Source organism: Anas platyrhynchos, chromosome 28 (assembly GCF_047663525.1).
Source record: "Anas platyrhynchos isolate ZD024472 breed Pekin duck chromosome 28, IASCAAS_PekinDuck_T2T, whole genome shotgun sequence".
Lineage (NCBI taxonomy): Eukaryota > Metazoa > Chordata > Aves > Anseriformes > Anatidae > Anas > Anas platyrhynchos.
Genome location: NC_092614.1, coordinates 743,067 through 758,091, shown reverse-complemented (window position 1 = coordinate 758,091; position 15,025 = coordinate 743,067). Strand labels below are relative to the sequence as shown.

Here is a 15,025-nt window from a genome sequence, read left to right as displayed (position 1 = left end):
GTTTCTTGAGGTGGGGTGGGATTTCCTTTTAAAAAAAAAAAAAAAAAAAAAGAAAGCCATTCCTGAAGTTGGGGAGGGGGCGTGGAGGGAAGAAATCTGATCATTCCTCAGTGCTACCTGTTTCTGTCCTGTGTGGCTGTTCAGCTGTAGACAGCAGGAGAATAAAGTACACTGAGACAGTAGTGGAAACAAACCCGTGTCTGTGCTCTTTGTTGGGGCTCTGGGGGTTTTGTTGGCTTCAGGGGAGCAGCGGCTGGCTCGGGGGGAGCGCGAGCACCCCTGGGGCTTCCTTCGGGCTCCTGCGGAGCTGCTTTCGCTGCGGCCGTGCTGGTGGAGCCCTCCATGGTGGCTCCTCTCCGGGGGCTGCCCCAGCACCGCGTGGGGACGTGCCTGGGGCTGTGTCCAGCTCCTTGCCCTGCCCCGGTGCCTTGGCACGGGGACGATGCCCTCGAGGGGTGCCCACCTGGGCTCCCGTTACCGGAGCTCTGCCGTTCCCCCGGGCACACCGAGCGAAGGCTTCCCCCAGCAAGGACCTGATGCCTGAGGAGGACCCAGCCGCCAGCAAACCGGTAGGCCCGATTTATTTACCTTCTAAATAAAAGCCGCTTTATTTTGGTTTTCGTTACTTTTTTGCTGCTTCGTTTGACAGAGCCGCTGCTGCTCCCCCCCCCCCCGCCAGCCGCGGCCCCCGCGGTGCTCTGAGACGCCGTGGGTGTGCGGCGGCCGCGCGCTTCCTGCGGGGAGCCGGGGGTGACAGCGGCGTGGCGGCAGCGTGGCGGCTGCCATCTGTGCCACCGAGCGCGCGGGGGGCGAGCGGGGCCCTGGGCGATGCCTCCCGGGGACGGTGCTCGGCCTCCTCCCGGTGCTCGGCCCCATCCGCCCCGCGGGTACCAGGCCCCGGGGAGCAGCCGTGGGCAGGAGATGCCCAAATCCTGCGTGGGGCTGGGAGAGGAGCGAGGTGAAGGCGCTCGGCTTTGTGCTCCCGGGGGTGACAGCGGGGCCCTGGCCCCATTTCAGCACGGGGATGCTGCCTGGCACCCGGCGGGCTCGGGGCCTGGTGGCTTCAGCAGCTGGCGCTCGCTCCCCGGTGCCACCACGCTTTGGGCTGAGCCGTTCCTTGTTTCACTGTTTTTTAGCCCTCCCAGGCAGATCCTGGCCCCCCAGATCACAGCTTCCATGGGGCGACAACACAAATGTCGCCTTTGGACCAAGCACAAAGATGGGAGCATGGGGATGAGGGGACTCAGGGTGCACAGGGGACTTGGGGACCCTCCTCCACCCGCCCTGCCATGGCCCCGGGCTCTCCTGGGGCTGCAGAGGGGCCAGAACCGGGCGATGCCCACAAAGCCCCGGAGCCCCGCGTGGCAGGGAGCTGCTGAGCTCAGCGTCGGCCTCTCGAATGCCTGGTGCTCTTCTTTCAGACAAGTGCTGCTCCGCAACGGGCACAGATAAGCCAAGTGGAAAACGATCTGAGGCTTTCCACTCTAAGTGGCCGTGTGGCAGAGTGATTAGGTTCTCTGCACAATGATGCATCTGCGCTGGTCTAACCTCGCTGCTTAAAATAGCGCTGCTGCCAGCGTGGCTGTGGCTGCCGGTGTGAATTGAGTTCCAGAGCCCTGCGCTAGACCCTTGTGAGCGAGCAAAAAGCGATGGGCAAATTGCTGCTCGTCCCAGGGGCAGCGGCCCAGGCGCTGCGTGAGGCTCTTCCCTAACACACGGCGATGGCCTGGGCCCGAGCCCTGCACGCGGACCCTCCGTGGGGCTGGGGGGGCTCAGGCTGTGCCCCCTGTGCTGCCGCCCATGAGGGCTGCGCAGCCCCGCACGGCACCTGCCGCCTTTGCACACACGCATGGGTGAGGCCTCGCTGTTTTCTTTGCGTCAAAATTAACTTGGAACCTGATGGAAAACCTTAATTTGCACTTCAAAGCGCTTTGCAGCAATCTGCGAGCATGAGCAGAGCCCGAGCTGGTGCTCCTTTTTTTTCTGGGCCCTGTTTGCGGCACAGCCCGGCCCCGTGGCTCCCGCTGCCCCTCGCAGGGTGACAGCTCCCGGGCTCACCGGGGCTCTCCTGGGGCACCCCCGGGCCCTGTTCCTCCTCTCTCGGCCATGCACCAGACGTGACGCGCTGCCTCCCTGGCAGAAATTCAGATGGAAATGGCTCTGCTCTGCTCGCAGCAGCCCATTAGCAGCCCGATGCCTGTCCTGGCTGCGGGGCAGCGTGAGCGGGGGGAGGCAGCGGCAGCGCAGCCGTCTCCAAAAACCTCCGGGGCCCAATGCTGCGATTTTGGCTCGGGAAGGCCCAGCGCCGTGCCCAGCTTTGGCTCCAGCCCTGGGGCTGCCTCAGCGTTCCCCACGGGACCTGCTGATGTGGGGTGTCGGGGGTCCGGCCCCGCTGCCAACCACCCCTCTCCTGCTCCAAGAGCGAAGCTCCCGGGTGCCGAGTGACGTCGGCTGAATCACCGCCGAGCCGCATCCAGGCGCTGATGCAGCCGCGCTATACATAGCGCCGGGAGGGGGGCTGCGCAGGGGGTGCGGGATGGGGTCCCCCGGGAGCGCCTCTGCCAGGGGCTTCGCCGCCGTCTGCTCTCGGTGGGGATGGGGCTGCCGAGCTCAGCCCAAAGCGCGGCGTTGTCCTCGCCGCTGCCCTGCCCCGACGCCTCTGCCCCCAGCCCCGGCACGAGCCGTCGCGCGGTGGAGGCAGATGGAGGGGCCGGGGCTGGTTCCCGTACTGACGTCTCCGTCTCGCCTCCGTCGCCAGCGCCTGAACGGGAGCGGAGCCGCCCAAACCGCGAGCTGGGACGCGGCTCCTGGGCTCCATCTCGCACCCGAGGGCCTTGGCAGGGATTTGCACGCCTGGGGGGCTGGCGGCGGTGCTGTGGGTCCGTCCGTGTGGGGCCGTGGGTCCGTCCGGCTGCTCCCGGCTTCCAGCCTGGCACCGGGCCCCACTCCCCCAGCCGGGGGCCGCCGGGGTTTGCCCCCAGAGCGGGGCTGAGCTCGCTGGGGGAGCCCTCGGAGGCAGCGGCAGCGGCAGAAGCAGAGCAGCTATTAATAACCCATGTGCAGCAAAGGGAAAAAAACGCAATTCCATAATGGAAGCGGCTCCGAGGGAACAATTCAGGGAATAAAATGTTCTCCCAGCCCCCACAGCATGTGGCTGCGGCTCTGCTCAGCCCTCGGCCCCACCGCCACGGGGCCGTGCTGGGAGAGGAAAGGAGCCCCCCCCGACCCCCCGACCCCCCCCCCCCCCGCTCCCTGCCCCAACGGGGGCCGGGGGCAGCCCCGGGCACTGCCCCAGGGCTCCGGTACCGGGGGGGCTCCGGTCCCCGTGGCGCCGCTCGGGGGGGAGGCGGGGGGCTGCAGCGGGCGGGGGCCGGGGCGCACCGCCCCCGGGGGGGCTCTGCCCTGCTCCGGGACCGGCACCGGGACCGCGGCCGGGCCGGGCGGGGGCGGCCCCGGAGCGGAGCCGGGTCCCGGCGGGCGGCACCGGCGCGGCCCGGGGCGGTACCGGCGCGGCCCGGGGGGAGGGCGCTGGCGGCCGCCCGGTGCCCACGTGGTTTCTCGGTGGCTCCGGAGCGGAAGAAACGGCGGCGGCCGGGGCCGGGGCTGCGGCGGGGGCGGTCGGGACCGGGACCGGGACCGGCACCGGGGCTGACACCGGCACCGACACCGCGACCGGGGCCGGGGGGAAGGAGCCGCATCCCGGCGGGCGCCGCCGCAGCGCCTCCCGGTGCTCGCCGCCCCTCCCGGTGAGTGCGGGGCCTGGGCCGGGGGCGGGCAGCGGGGGAGGGAACCGGAACCGGGCTCCCCCCGCCCGGGCCGGGCTCGCCGCGGCCCCGCTGCTGCCCGGCGGCTCCCGGCCTCCGCGGGCCCGGCCCCGGCCCCGCTGCCGCCCCCTCCCCCGGCCCGGCCCCCTCCCGCTCCCGGCCCCTTCCCCATCCCCGTCGCCATCCTCGCGTCCCCCCCGGGCCCCGTCTTTGTCCCCATCCCCGCCCCGCTCCCCGCCCCGACCCCTCCTGCGCCTTTGTCCCCGGCTCCATCCCTGGCCCCGACCCCCCCCGGTTCCCCCTTCCGCCCCCCGCCCCCCCCCCGGGTTTCGTGCGGGCTCCCCGGGCAGCCCCGGCAGAGGGGAGCCTGGGGGGGTCTCGGGGCCGTGCTGGGGCTCGGGGCGCGCTGCCGGCGGCGCCGAAGAGCCGCAGACCCCGGGGTCGCGGGGGGGGTGCCCCCCCACCCCCCCAGCCTCGTGCACACGCACGTGCGCGCCGCCGCACCGGGGCCTCGTGCCCGCCGCGCCCCCGGCACCGCTCCGGGACCCCCGGGCTCGCCCCCTGCCCGCTCGCCCCCCTCGTACCTGCACGGCCGCCAGCCCCCCCCGCAGCCCCCCAGCCCTGGGGAGCCGGGTGCCGGAGCTGGCCCCGTCCCTGCCCGCTCCCGTCGCCGTGCCGGGGGGCTGCAGCCCCGGTCTCGCTCTCTTTAACGGCGTCCCCAGGCCTCCAGGAGGGAGCGAAGCCGCCCGGAGCCTCGGGGACCTCCTGCGGCCCTGGAGCCCGATGCCATCGCCGCCGCCTCGCGCTGAGCCTCTCGCGGCCGACCCACCGAGTGCCCCCTGGCCACAGCTCGCTGCCCGCGCCTGAGCTGCCCCCGCCGCAGCCCTGCCCAGCCCGCACCGCATCGCCCCGCGCCCGGGGCCCGCTGCCAGGCAGGTGTCAGGAGGGGTCCGGCCTGGGGAAACTGAGGCACGGCGCAGGGAGCAGCAGGGCCAGGCACCGGGCTCGGTACCCCGCTGGGAAGCTTGGTTGGGGGGCCCTCTGTTTCCCCACAGGGCAGTGATGTTGGTGCCCTCCCTGCCCAAGCACGGGGGGGATCTTGGGGTGCCTCATCCCCTCTGTCACTGCCCCAAGGGGTGGATTTAAAGCCCTGAGGACAGCAAACGGGGACAGAGGAGGGGCTGTGCTGCTGGGGGTTTTGTCTGCGTTTCACGCTCCTCACCCCAGCGAGGGGCTGCCTCGCCCCCCCCCGACCTTCCCAGGAGCTGGGGGCACGGGGAGCACCGGGGCTTCTGCACCCGGGGCTGGGGCAGCGAAAGCACTGGGCTGTGGCTGGGGGGGGCCCGGCTGTCCCCGCCTGCCCCCCCGCGGAGCTCGCCTCCTTCCCTGCCTGCTGCCATGAATTATTTGTGTGGCCGCGGCTCCCGGATGAGGCTGCGCCGCTGCCCGCGGGTGGGATGGGGCGAGCTGCCCCCGCTGCCCCCTGGCCGGCTCCGGGCATGATCTCCTCGCTCCCCGTGGGCTGGGCCGCACGCAGGGCTCCCGTTAATTGCGTGCCTCGAAATAACGACCAGCTCGGCGGGGACAGCACTGCCAGCAGCCTGGTCCCCGCTGAGTGCAGGGGGGCATCGGGCAGCAGAGCCTTGCGGGAGCCTCTTTGGCCCCAGCACCCTGCTCACAGGTGGCTTTGTGACCATCGTTCTGGGGACAAACCCTGCCGTGCCGGGGCTGTGAGCGGGCCGGGCAGGATGAGGCCTCACTGGGGCTGTGCTGAGCCAGGTAGCTCCTGGGGGTGAGCGGCAGTGCCGGTATATAGGGCACCGCGCGGGCTCCGTGCCGCGTGGGAGGGCGGAAAGCAGCTCGCGTGCGTTGCGGGGTGGGAGTCGGCGGCACCGGCCGCTATTTCTGGCACTCGCTCCCTGGGGGACGTTGGGAAAGTCACCGCGTCCCCCTGGGGCTGCTCCGCCGGGATGCTCTCTGCCGTCCCCTGCTCCTCCCCAGCATCTTGGGGGGCTGCTCCCCTGCTGCTCCCCCCTTTCTGTGGGCAGGAGAGGTGACGCGTGCCCTGTGTCCCCTCTGGCCTGCCCGGTGGCCCCGCAGCTCCGAGGGCTCCTGAGCCGCTGCGGCCGCTTCTGTCCCCGCCTCACCCCGGGGTGCTCGCGTCCCCCCAGGCAGGACTCGCGCGGCGCCATGGACTCCATGTTCGAGGACGACATCAGCATCCTGACGCAGGAGGCGCTGGGGCCGGACGAGGACTGGCTGGACAGCCCCAACACCGACCTGTCGGGGGAGATGTGCTCGGCCTCACACTTCGCCCTCATCACCGCCTACGACGACATCAAGAACCGCCTCACCGGGCTGGAGAGGGAGAACTCCACGCTCAAGCGGCGCCTCAAGATGTACGAGGTCAAGGTGAGGGCCCCGGGGCCGCGGGCTGGGGGGGAGGCAGGGGGCCGGGGGTCCCGCTGACGGCTCTGCCCCGCGGCCTCAGTACCCGCTGATCGGCGAGTTCGGGGAGGAGCACATCTTCTCTGCCTACGAGGCCAAGGAGACGTCGCTGCTCAAGAGCGAGAAGGCATCGCTGCAGCAGCAGCTCAACCAGTTCCAGCACGAGGTGAGCGGGGCCGGGGGCACCGGGGATCGTGGGGGGTCCCCAGGCCGTGTGCTGACCCCCCAACCCCTGCCCCACAGCTGCAGAAGAGCAAGGAGCGTGAGGAGCAGCTGGACGAGATGATCCAGGCCTACGAGAAGCTGTGCGTGGAGAAGGCAGACCTGGAGTCGGAGCTGGGCGAGATGGTGGGCGCCTGCGGCTGGCGGGGGCGCTGGCATGGGGGGGGTCACTGGGGGCCCCTTCCCCACGCTGGGCAAATCGCTTCTCCCCCCGGCGAGCTGTGGTGGCCTCGGTGCTGCTGTCGGTGCCACCGCTGGGACTCGGCAGGGATGCGGTGATGCGGGGCTGCTGGTTTGGGGTGCCAAGCTCCGGGTGTGCAGGAGGCACGGGGGCAGGATTAACTGGGGGGGGGGCGGTGGGGCTCACCCCTCTGCCCCCCAACAGCGGGCGCTGGTGGAGACGCACCTGAGCCGCATCCGGAGCCTGGAGCAGCAGCTGCGGCAGCGCGATGGCGGCGCCTTCCCCGGCCTCAGCGCCCCGCTGCCGGGCCAGGAGGTGCCGTTCCTGTCCCTGCACCCCAACCCCGCGCTGAGCCACGGTGAGCCCCCCCCCCACACACACCCCACGGCTCCCCTCTCCCGGGGGGCACCCTCCGGGCCGTGGCGCTGAGCTGTGCCGTGCCCGCAGTGCTGGATCGCCCCGCGGGCTGGCCGAGCCGCGGGCTGGAGGCCGAGCTGGAGGCTGCCCGGCAGGAGGCTCAGCGCGCACAGCACCGCGAGGAGCACCTCAAGGCCGAGTGCGAGCGGCTGCAGGCAGAGCTGAAGCACCTGCAGGACACCCGCCAGCAGGTACCGTGCGGGTGGGGGGCGGCCGCGGGGCCATGAGGTGGGGGCCGGGGGCTCACGGCCGTGCCCCGTCCCCAGGAGCAGTCGGAGCGGGACATGGCCTGGGTGAAGAAGATGGGCGACGACCAGTAAGTGCCTGGGGTGCGTGGGGGGTGGGGGCACCGGGGGGGGGACCACGGGAGGATGGGGGGCACGGGGGGGGGCGCACGGACACGGGGGTGCTGGGGGGGCACCCGCTGCGCTGTCACCCTCCCTGGGCGCAGGGCTGGGGGGGCTGCCCCTGCCCCTGCCCCACCGCTTCTCTGCCTCATTGCAGGGGGGGGCGGGCAGGGGGCGCCGCGACGGTGGGGGGGGGAGCGGGGGCCGCCTCCAGAGGGCGCTGCTGCCGCGCAGGCACCGCGCCGGGCTGGGCTGTACTGGGCTGTACTGGGCTGTACTGGGCTGTACTGGGCTGGGCTGTGATGCTCCGGTGCTGCCCCGTGCCGTGCCATGCATCTGGCAGCACCAGCAGCGTGCCCAGGCTGCTCCCACAGCCACCAGCTCTGCACGATCCCCACCAGCAGTTTTTGGTGATTTATTTTAATTCAGCGCAGGGTGCGGAGCTGCCACAGTGCCAGCAGCAATGGGGGGGGGGTCTCTGCTTGGGGTCTCTGCTCGGGGTCTCTGCTTGGCCTCCCCCTCGCTGCCGCGCTGAGCCCCAGGGGCACCGCCTGGCTCCAGGAGAGGGACCGGGAACCCCCGGCCTCAGGGGGGGTTGGTCCAAGCCCCCCCCAGGTTTGGAGCAGGCCCAGGGGAGCTGTCGGGCTGGGCCAGGCCAACGCGGGGCACGGTGCGGCGATGTCCCCCCGAGCACCACGCTCCCCCCCAGCAGCAGCCACCCCCGGCCCGCTCTGTTAGGAGGCAGCCCCGTTGTGCCGCTCTCCTCCTCGTTCCAGCCCCGGGCGCCCGTACCCACGCTCGGGACGTGGTGGGGGCTCCGTTCCCTCGCCCCCCACATCGTGCAGCGCTGCGTCTCCTGCGGGCGGGCGGCAAGGTGCCGGGGCCGGCCGCGCCGAGCTGTGGACAGATAAAAGCTGACGCGTGGGGCTCGTGGGGCGCGGGGACGGGAAGGTGCCGGGATTTTTTCCCCTCCTTTTTCTCGCCGTGTTGATGCCGTCACCGTTTGTTTGTTGTCTCCCTGGAGTAAATCAGCGCCTCGGTGGCAGCGGGGCCGTCCTGATCCGCGCTGATTTCCCCCCGAGGCTGGGGCTGACCGAGGGCTGCTGCAGCCCCGGCTCCCCGCCTCGTGTCCCAGCAGCCACCCTTCACCCCCCGGGCTCCCTCCCTTTAATTCGCTTTGGTTTTGGCAAAGCTCAGCCCCACCACGGCCAGGAGAGGCAGAGGCAGGCGTCCTCCCCCCCTTGCCACCCAGCTCCCAGCCCTCCCCAAAGCAAAGCTCCCAGCTCCTTGTTGGGGATCCCCAAACCCTCTGCAGTTGGGGTGGGGAAACTGAGGCCCCGCAGGCTCCGTGCCCTCTGCCCGGGGACAGCAGCAGAGCAAACCCCACTTTTTGGGGCATTTCAGCGCTTTCTCAGGGCTGGGATGGAGAATAAGTTTTTCCTCCACGGCGTTGTCTTTTCTTGTAAATAAGGCTCTTTTTTGTAACCTGCTCCTTTCCACCACTTTTTTTTTCGGCGTGAAGGGCACGTTATCTCTGCTTTTCATCTTTGGGTGACTTTTCTTTCTTTCTTTTGCCAAATTAGTCAGCCTGCCTCTGTAGTGCGCCCGCAAGGGCAGGAGGGGTTGGGGTTTGACTCACTGCCTTCGATGGCAGCGCTTGCTTTTGTTGTGGAGGCGGCCACGCGATCGCCACTGCCGCGCCTGCTCCTTTTTGGGGGGCAAAGGAGACTTTGAGCCAATTCCTGCTGCAGCCACGGCAAAGTGTCTTCAGTGACCTCAGCAGCGTGGAGGGAAGCACCTGGCTTTTATTTTTTCCTTGATTTTGTCCTTTTTTTGTCCCTTCCCAGCTCCTGGCCGCTCCCACCTGCCCCTTTCCCATCCGGGTGCAGAGAGGCTGGCGCAGCCCCAGGGGTTGCGGGAAAATTTTGGTTTCCCCAAATTTTGATGGGCTTTTGTGGGTTTTAATGAATCTCAGGGGCCAGCTCCCTGTGCAGCGTGGGGTGGGCTGAGCACAATCCCCTCGGTGCACAGGGGCACGGTGGCACCTTGGGGACATGCCCGGTGGCTGCAGGCCGACGCCAGCCCCCCCATGGGGCCAGCAGCCGGTGCTGGTCCCGGTCTGACCCTGAGCACCCATGGGTGCTGCTGCCACGCCTGCCGGCCTCCTGCAGCCGCTGCAAGGAACCTCCCCAGCCTCGCTCTCCGTCCCCGGTGTCCTGCGGGCCAGCAGGGTGCGGAGCAAGCAGGAGGGGAGCAGGATCCGTCCCGCTGTGGTGGCAGTGCCGGGATGTCCCCGCGCCCCTGTCCCAGCTCCCCGGACCCCGTCCCAGTGGCGGGGGGGTGAGGTCGGTGCCCGGCCGTGCCCCCAGCAGCCCTGGTGCACGCTCCCCCCTTGCCCACCCCCTGCCCACGCGCAGATAGCAGATAAGGCTGTGGTTTGTGCTTTTATTTAAGGGCTCCTTCTTGTTTACCAGGCGTAACTTGCTCGAGGTCACCCCTTCCCCCCTCCCCAGGCAACCGCAGGCCCCAGATGGAGGACAGGCCCCCCCCTGTGCTCAGCACCCCCTGCCTGGCTGGGGGGGGCCGTGTCCTGCTCCTGCACCCACCACCTCCCCAGCGAACGGGGCCTGCGCTGACCCCAGTGGCAGGGAGGAGCCCCCCACGCCCGGCTGGGGCTGGGGGCACTGGGGGGCACCTTGCAGCCGGGTGGGAGCGATGTGATGTGGTTGGCAGCGCTGCCCCCCCCCCGAAATGGCCCCACCACAGCACTGGGCGGGATGCGGGGTCCTGTCCCCATGGGGCAGCTGGGACCCCAAACCCCCCCACCCCCCCGGTCCCCCAGCTTCCTCCAGAAGGTGACCGGGGCTGTGCAGTGGGGGGGGGCTGCTCCCTACAAATAGGTGCTGGGTTTGGTTGGAGTGAGCTGTGAGTGCCCCTGCACGTTGTGTGCCTTTATCGGGGTGGGAAGGGGGGGCTTTATAACCCTGGCCTCCCCCATATTTCACCTGGGGACTGTGGTTGTGCTCCCAGCCCTGCCCCATCCCGCCCGGCCCCTCCGCCACCGCTGCCCCCGGCCCTCTCCTGGCCGTGGCATCCCCCCAGGGACACCAAGGGACAGCGGGGAGGGGGCGGGGGGCACCCCTGGGCCAGCGGGAGCCCCGCGGGATCCGGCTGCTCCCGCCAGAGCAGCGTCGCTCCCCGGCACCTCGGGGCCTGTGGGCGGCTGGGTTTTCGGCAGCTGTTTTGTTCTCACGTCTTATCTGCAGTTGCGTATCAAAACTCGCATTTTATCCTGAAACAGCAATTTTTCAGGGCGTGGGGGAGCTGCACCGATCCTCTCCAAAAACCTGGTGGCTGCCCTGGCTCCGGGAGGGGCCCTCGGGGGCTGCCGGTTGCCCCCCATCGCGGTGCTTTGGCCGGGCTCCGGGCTCGGTGCGGGGCTGGGGGCTGCTCCTCGCCCCGCTCCCCCCGGCGCTGTGCGCTCCCCCACCCCAGTGCTGCGGCTTTCACACTTCCTCCCTGCGCTGCAGCGTGACTTCGAGAGGAGCGGGGTGGCCCCGGGGGCAGGGGGTGCTCCGGTCAGCCCAAAGCCAGCACCAGAGCTGGAGCCGGACCCCCGCTTCGAGCTGCTGCTGCCCGGGCTCGAAGTTGGGTCGCGAGCACCGAGGGTTTGGGGAAACGTCCCCTGTGCCCCCCCCCAGAGCCACCCCGCAGGGCTGTGGGGCCTCTGGGGCCGTGACACGGGACCGAGCTGGGGAAACTTCATCTTTTCTTTTCCTTTTCTTTTCCTTTTCTTTTCCTTTTCTTCTCCTGCCCGTGATAAGATCGCGGGGAGGCAGCGCGGGGCAGACCTGTCGGCTGCTGTTACGAGCGGCGCCTCCCGGGTCCCGGGGGTGTCACAACGGCTCAGCTCAACTCGCCCCGCGCCGCGGCGGGCGCGCCGAGCCTGACAGCCCCGCGGGAACCTCCGGAGATGGGTTCTCCCTTCACATCACCCCGGAGAATATGTTTTTTAAAAGTGACACCCAACTTGGGGGAGAACTGATGACTTTGTCAGGGCCTCTGAAAGCTGTCGGGGAGCTCGGCGCCCACCCCCCTGCAGCGCCCTGTGCCCGCGCTCCTGCTCCTCCCGGCACCTGGGCGGCAAGGCACGGCTCCAACTTTTACTTTTTGGGTCAAGGAGCCCGGTTTGGGGTCATTTTAGGTGCGCCCACGGTGCCTGGAGCAGGGAGGGTGCTGCTGGCCTGGGGGCCGGGGTGCTCTGCCCTCGGTGACCGCGCTGTCCCCGCCGCAGGGTGAACCTGGCGCTGGCCTACACGGAGCTGACGGAGGAGCTGTGCCGCCTGAGGAACCTCAGCTCCCTGCAGAGCCAAATCCTCCGCGCGCTGCTGCAGGAGAAGAGCCTCAACGGCGGTAAGAGGGGCCGGGGGCTGTGAAAAACGGAGAGCACGCTGCCTGCCCTCATCCCCCGGGCTCTGCAGCGCTCCTGGGCAGCCCTTTGGGGGCATCCATCCCAGGCGCATCCCTCCCGCTGCTGCTCTCCAGGCCCCCCCCATCCATCCGGGGTGCACGCGGGTGCCGCCGAGCTGACGGGGGCATTTTTTGTGTCTCCCCCCTCCCGTTGTGCTTTGCAGGCCAACGCCACTCCCCGCTGTCCCAGTGCCACTCGCCGGCCCAGCAGCGCCGCTCGCCCGCCCCGCAGTGCCCCTCGCCCGCGCCCGGCCGCCCCCCGGCCCCGCAGTGCCAGTCCCCGGCGCTGCAGCGGCGCTCCCCGGCCCCCCAGTGCCAGTCGCCCGCCCAGCAGCACCGCTCGCCCGCCCCGGGGCCCTGCCAGTCGCCGGCCCAGCAGCGCCGCTCGCCCGTGCCCACCTCCAGCCCCTCGCCCGCCCAGCAGCGCCGCTCCCCGGCCCCGCCACCCTGCCCCTCCCCGGCCTCGGCGTCCCCCCACCGGCTGCCCGGCGAGAGGATGGAGCTGGGCTACGCCAAGCCCTCCAGCCGCCACATCAAGGCCGGCTTCCAGGGCCGCCGCAGCTACTCGGAGGTGAGCAACGTGGCCCTGTACCAGCAGAGCCGCTCGCTCTGGCTGCAGCCCGAAGCCTCGACGCTCCCCAAGCACCGGCCCTACGGCGAGGTGTACCTGGGGGGCACGGGGGCCCCCCTGAGCGCCCGCGAGCCCTTCGAGGAGCACGTGCGCTTCGAGAAGCAGTCGTCGGACGAAGAGGACTGGGCGGTCCCCAGCCCCCCCAGCCCCGAGGTGGGGGCTGTCCGCTGCGCCTCCTTCTGCGCCGGCTTCCCCATCCCCGACACCGCCGCGCACCGGGCAGCTGCCGCCTATGCCAGGACCGAGCACGCCCAGTCCTGGCCCTCGATCAACGTAAGGGGGACCCCTGCCCACCCCAGGGTGCAGGGTGGTGGGTGGGGGCACATGGGGGCTGGGACCCCCCCTCCTGGCAGCCCCGCAGCGTGCCTCGGTTCCCCCCGTGGCTCCCCGGCCCGTGCCCGGCCTCAGAGCGCAATGATGGGAGGGGGCTGGGGGCGAGGATCGGGCCCGGGCCCTGCGGAGGTGGGCTCAGGGCTGCCCCTGTGCCCGCAGCTGCTGATGGAGACGGTGGACTCGGAAATCCGGAGCTGCCCGCTGTGCCAGCTGGCCTTCCCCATCGGCTACCCGGACGATGCTTTGATAAAGCACATTGACTCGCACCTGGAGAACAGCAAGATCTGAGCCCCCCCGCCCGCGCCGCCCCCCCCCAGCCGCGGGCTGCCCCCTCCCCGGACTTTGGATGCTGCATGAGAACACGAGGAGTGACACGGCTCCGAAATACCTCCAAGGATTCAGTAGCTGCGGAGGGACTGACCCCACAGGAGCCCCAGGCCCCTCCTGGCCTCGCGTGTAGGTGGGTTTTCCCCACTCCCCCTTGCCCCGTCCCTGCGTCCACGGAGAATTCGGATGCTCTGGGCTGGGTCTGGGGGCTGCTGGTGGGGACCCGCCTGCACCCATGGGTTTCTCTGCTTGATCTCAGGGAGGATTTGAGGGACCGGGTCCTGGATCTGGCCCCCAGACAGCAGGTGAAGGGAAGGGGCTGCCCCTTCGGGGGCTCACTGGGTCAGAATTGGTTGGGGGTGGGAGGCTGCTTGTTCTCGGTCCCCCACCTCTTCCCACCAGTTCAAGCATCTTTCCAGTCTTTTACATTAAAAGCATCCCCCCCCCGCCCCCATTTCTCCCTTCTCCCCACAACGATGCTGCTGAGAATCAAACCCCACGGCCCACGGCACAGCATGGACATCCCGCACCACTGCGCTGAGCTCTGCGGCCGCCGGCACCCCTGGGCCCTGCGGGGCCGTGTGGCCACCCCCCCGGCCCCGCAGCCCCCGGCCCCCACCCGCACCCCCCACGTTCGATCTACCTCAAAGCCGCCGAGAGGCCCCCGACGTCGGGAGGGGGGGTCTGCGGCACCGTCCCCCCGTGCTCCGCGCTGCATGCCCCCCCCGTGCCACGGCGCGCACGTCCACGCGCACCACCCGAGGGCTCAGCCGGGGTCCAGCCCCTGCTCCCTCAGGGTCCCCACGCAGGGGGACCCGCGCTCTGTGCAACGCCGCTGAGTCCAATAAAACCCTTCCTCAGTGCCCAAAACACTGCTGGGAGCCAAAGCTGCCACCGCTCTGCTGGTCCCCAGGGACGAGGGGGACGGGCTGCAGGTGTCCTGCATTGGGGCGCGCGGTTCCTTGGTGCCCGTGGGGTGACCGGGTTCGGGGTGCCCGTTGCAAGTAACCTACTAAGGTGTCCCCGTTCCCAGCACAGCGGGATGTTTCGGGTTTACTGCTGTGGCAGGCACGAAGAAATAGGACAATCAAAACCAAAACACCGCCGTGAACCCCGGGGGTGATGGCACGGCCGAGCCCCAGCCCCGCGGGGACAGCGCTGACAGCGGTGCTGTGGCCGGGCCAGTGCCATCGGGGTCCCCGTGCAGTGGGGAAATCCTGCTCCAGGCCTGGGGGGCTGTGGGTGCATGGGGGGGCTCTGGGTGCATGGTGGGGCCGGGGTGTGTGTGTGCGAGGGGCTGGTGGCACAAAACACCATCCCCAAGCCCCCTCTGCTCCGGAGCCGCTCCCTGTGACGGTGCCGAGCGTCACCGCGGGTCCTTGGGGAGGGTAAAACGGGCATGGGGGCCCCCAGCCCCACCGGGACCCCCCGCTCCGAGCAGCTCCGCTCTGCCCCGGCCCTGCGGTGTGGGGCAGGCGGAGGGGGCGAGAGAAACGCCCGCAGCTCAGGGGCGAGCAGCGAGGCCCCGGCGCGGCGGGGCCCAGACCGCAGCGGAAGCCGGCAGCCGGCGAGGTGCCGCTGAGCGAAACGCGGCTGGGGCGGGGGCGCACCGCGGGGCGCGGGGGGGGCACCCTCGGGCATGACACCGGGGGAAGGTCGCCAAGAGTCCCCGATGGGCACGCTCGCACCTCTGCTGCTGGCCCCCAGCTTGGATAGCAGCCAAACGGTGCCTGCAAACCCTGCCCGGGGTGGGGGTCGGGGTCCCGGGGGGCAGCAGCTGCGGGGAGGGGGCCGTGGGGTCCAGCTGCAGCCAGGTGGCTGCGCACCCAAAGGCGAGGCTCGGAGGATGGGGCTGCCCTGCGCACCGGGGGGCTCCGTCCCTCCC

The 15,025-nt window shown here is 70.4% G+C and overlaps 1 protein-coding gene across 2 annotated transcripts; it reads left to right on the top strand.

The window, feature by feature from the left end:
• Window positions 1–3,556: 3,556 nt before the first annotated feature.
• Window positions 3,557–14,032, top strand: TBKBP1 (TBK1 binding protein 1). 2 transcript variants are annotated; one of them, XM_038168876.2, is made up of 11 exons: window positions 3,557–3,746; window positions 4,495–4,700; window positions 5,940–6,176; window positions 6,256–6,378; window positions 6,456–6,560; window positions 6,820–6,973; window positions 7,063–7,223; window positions 7,299–7,348; window positions 11,674–11,792; window positions 12,014–12,753; window positions 12,973–14,032. In XM_038168876.2, the coding sequence occupies exons 3-11, from the start codon at window positions 5,955–5,957 to the stop codon at window positions 13,099–13,101; spliced, it is 1,803 nt and encodes a 600-aa protein (XP_038024804.1). In that variant the 5' UTR covers window positions 3,557–3,746; window positions 4,495–4,700; window positions 5,940–5,954; the 3' UTR covers window positions 13,102–14,032. The 2 variants fall into 2 exon arrangements, with proteins under 2 accessions (XP_038024804.1, XP_038024803.1); XM_038168875.2 differs by having other exon boundaries at window positions 4,487–4,700.
• Window positions 14,033–15,025: the final 993 nt, after the last annotated feature.

Bases quoted from the DNA above. Each gene is read 5' to 3' on its own strand.
- TBKBP1 (XM_038168876.2), top strand. From the start codon at position 5,955: ATGGACTCCATGTTCGAGGACGACATCAGCATCCTGACGCAGGAGGCG. The intron at 7,349-11,673 runs GTAAGTGCCTGG...TCCCCGCCGCAG, and splicing joins AAGAAGATGGGCGACGACCA to GGTGAACCTGGCGCTGGCCT. The intron at 11,793-12,013 runs GTAAGAGGGGCC...TGTGCTTTGCAG, and splicing joins GGAGAAGAGCCTCAACGGCG to GCCAACGCCACTCCCCGCTG.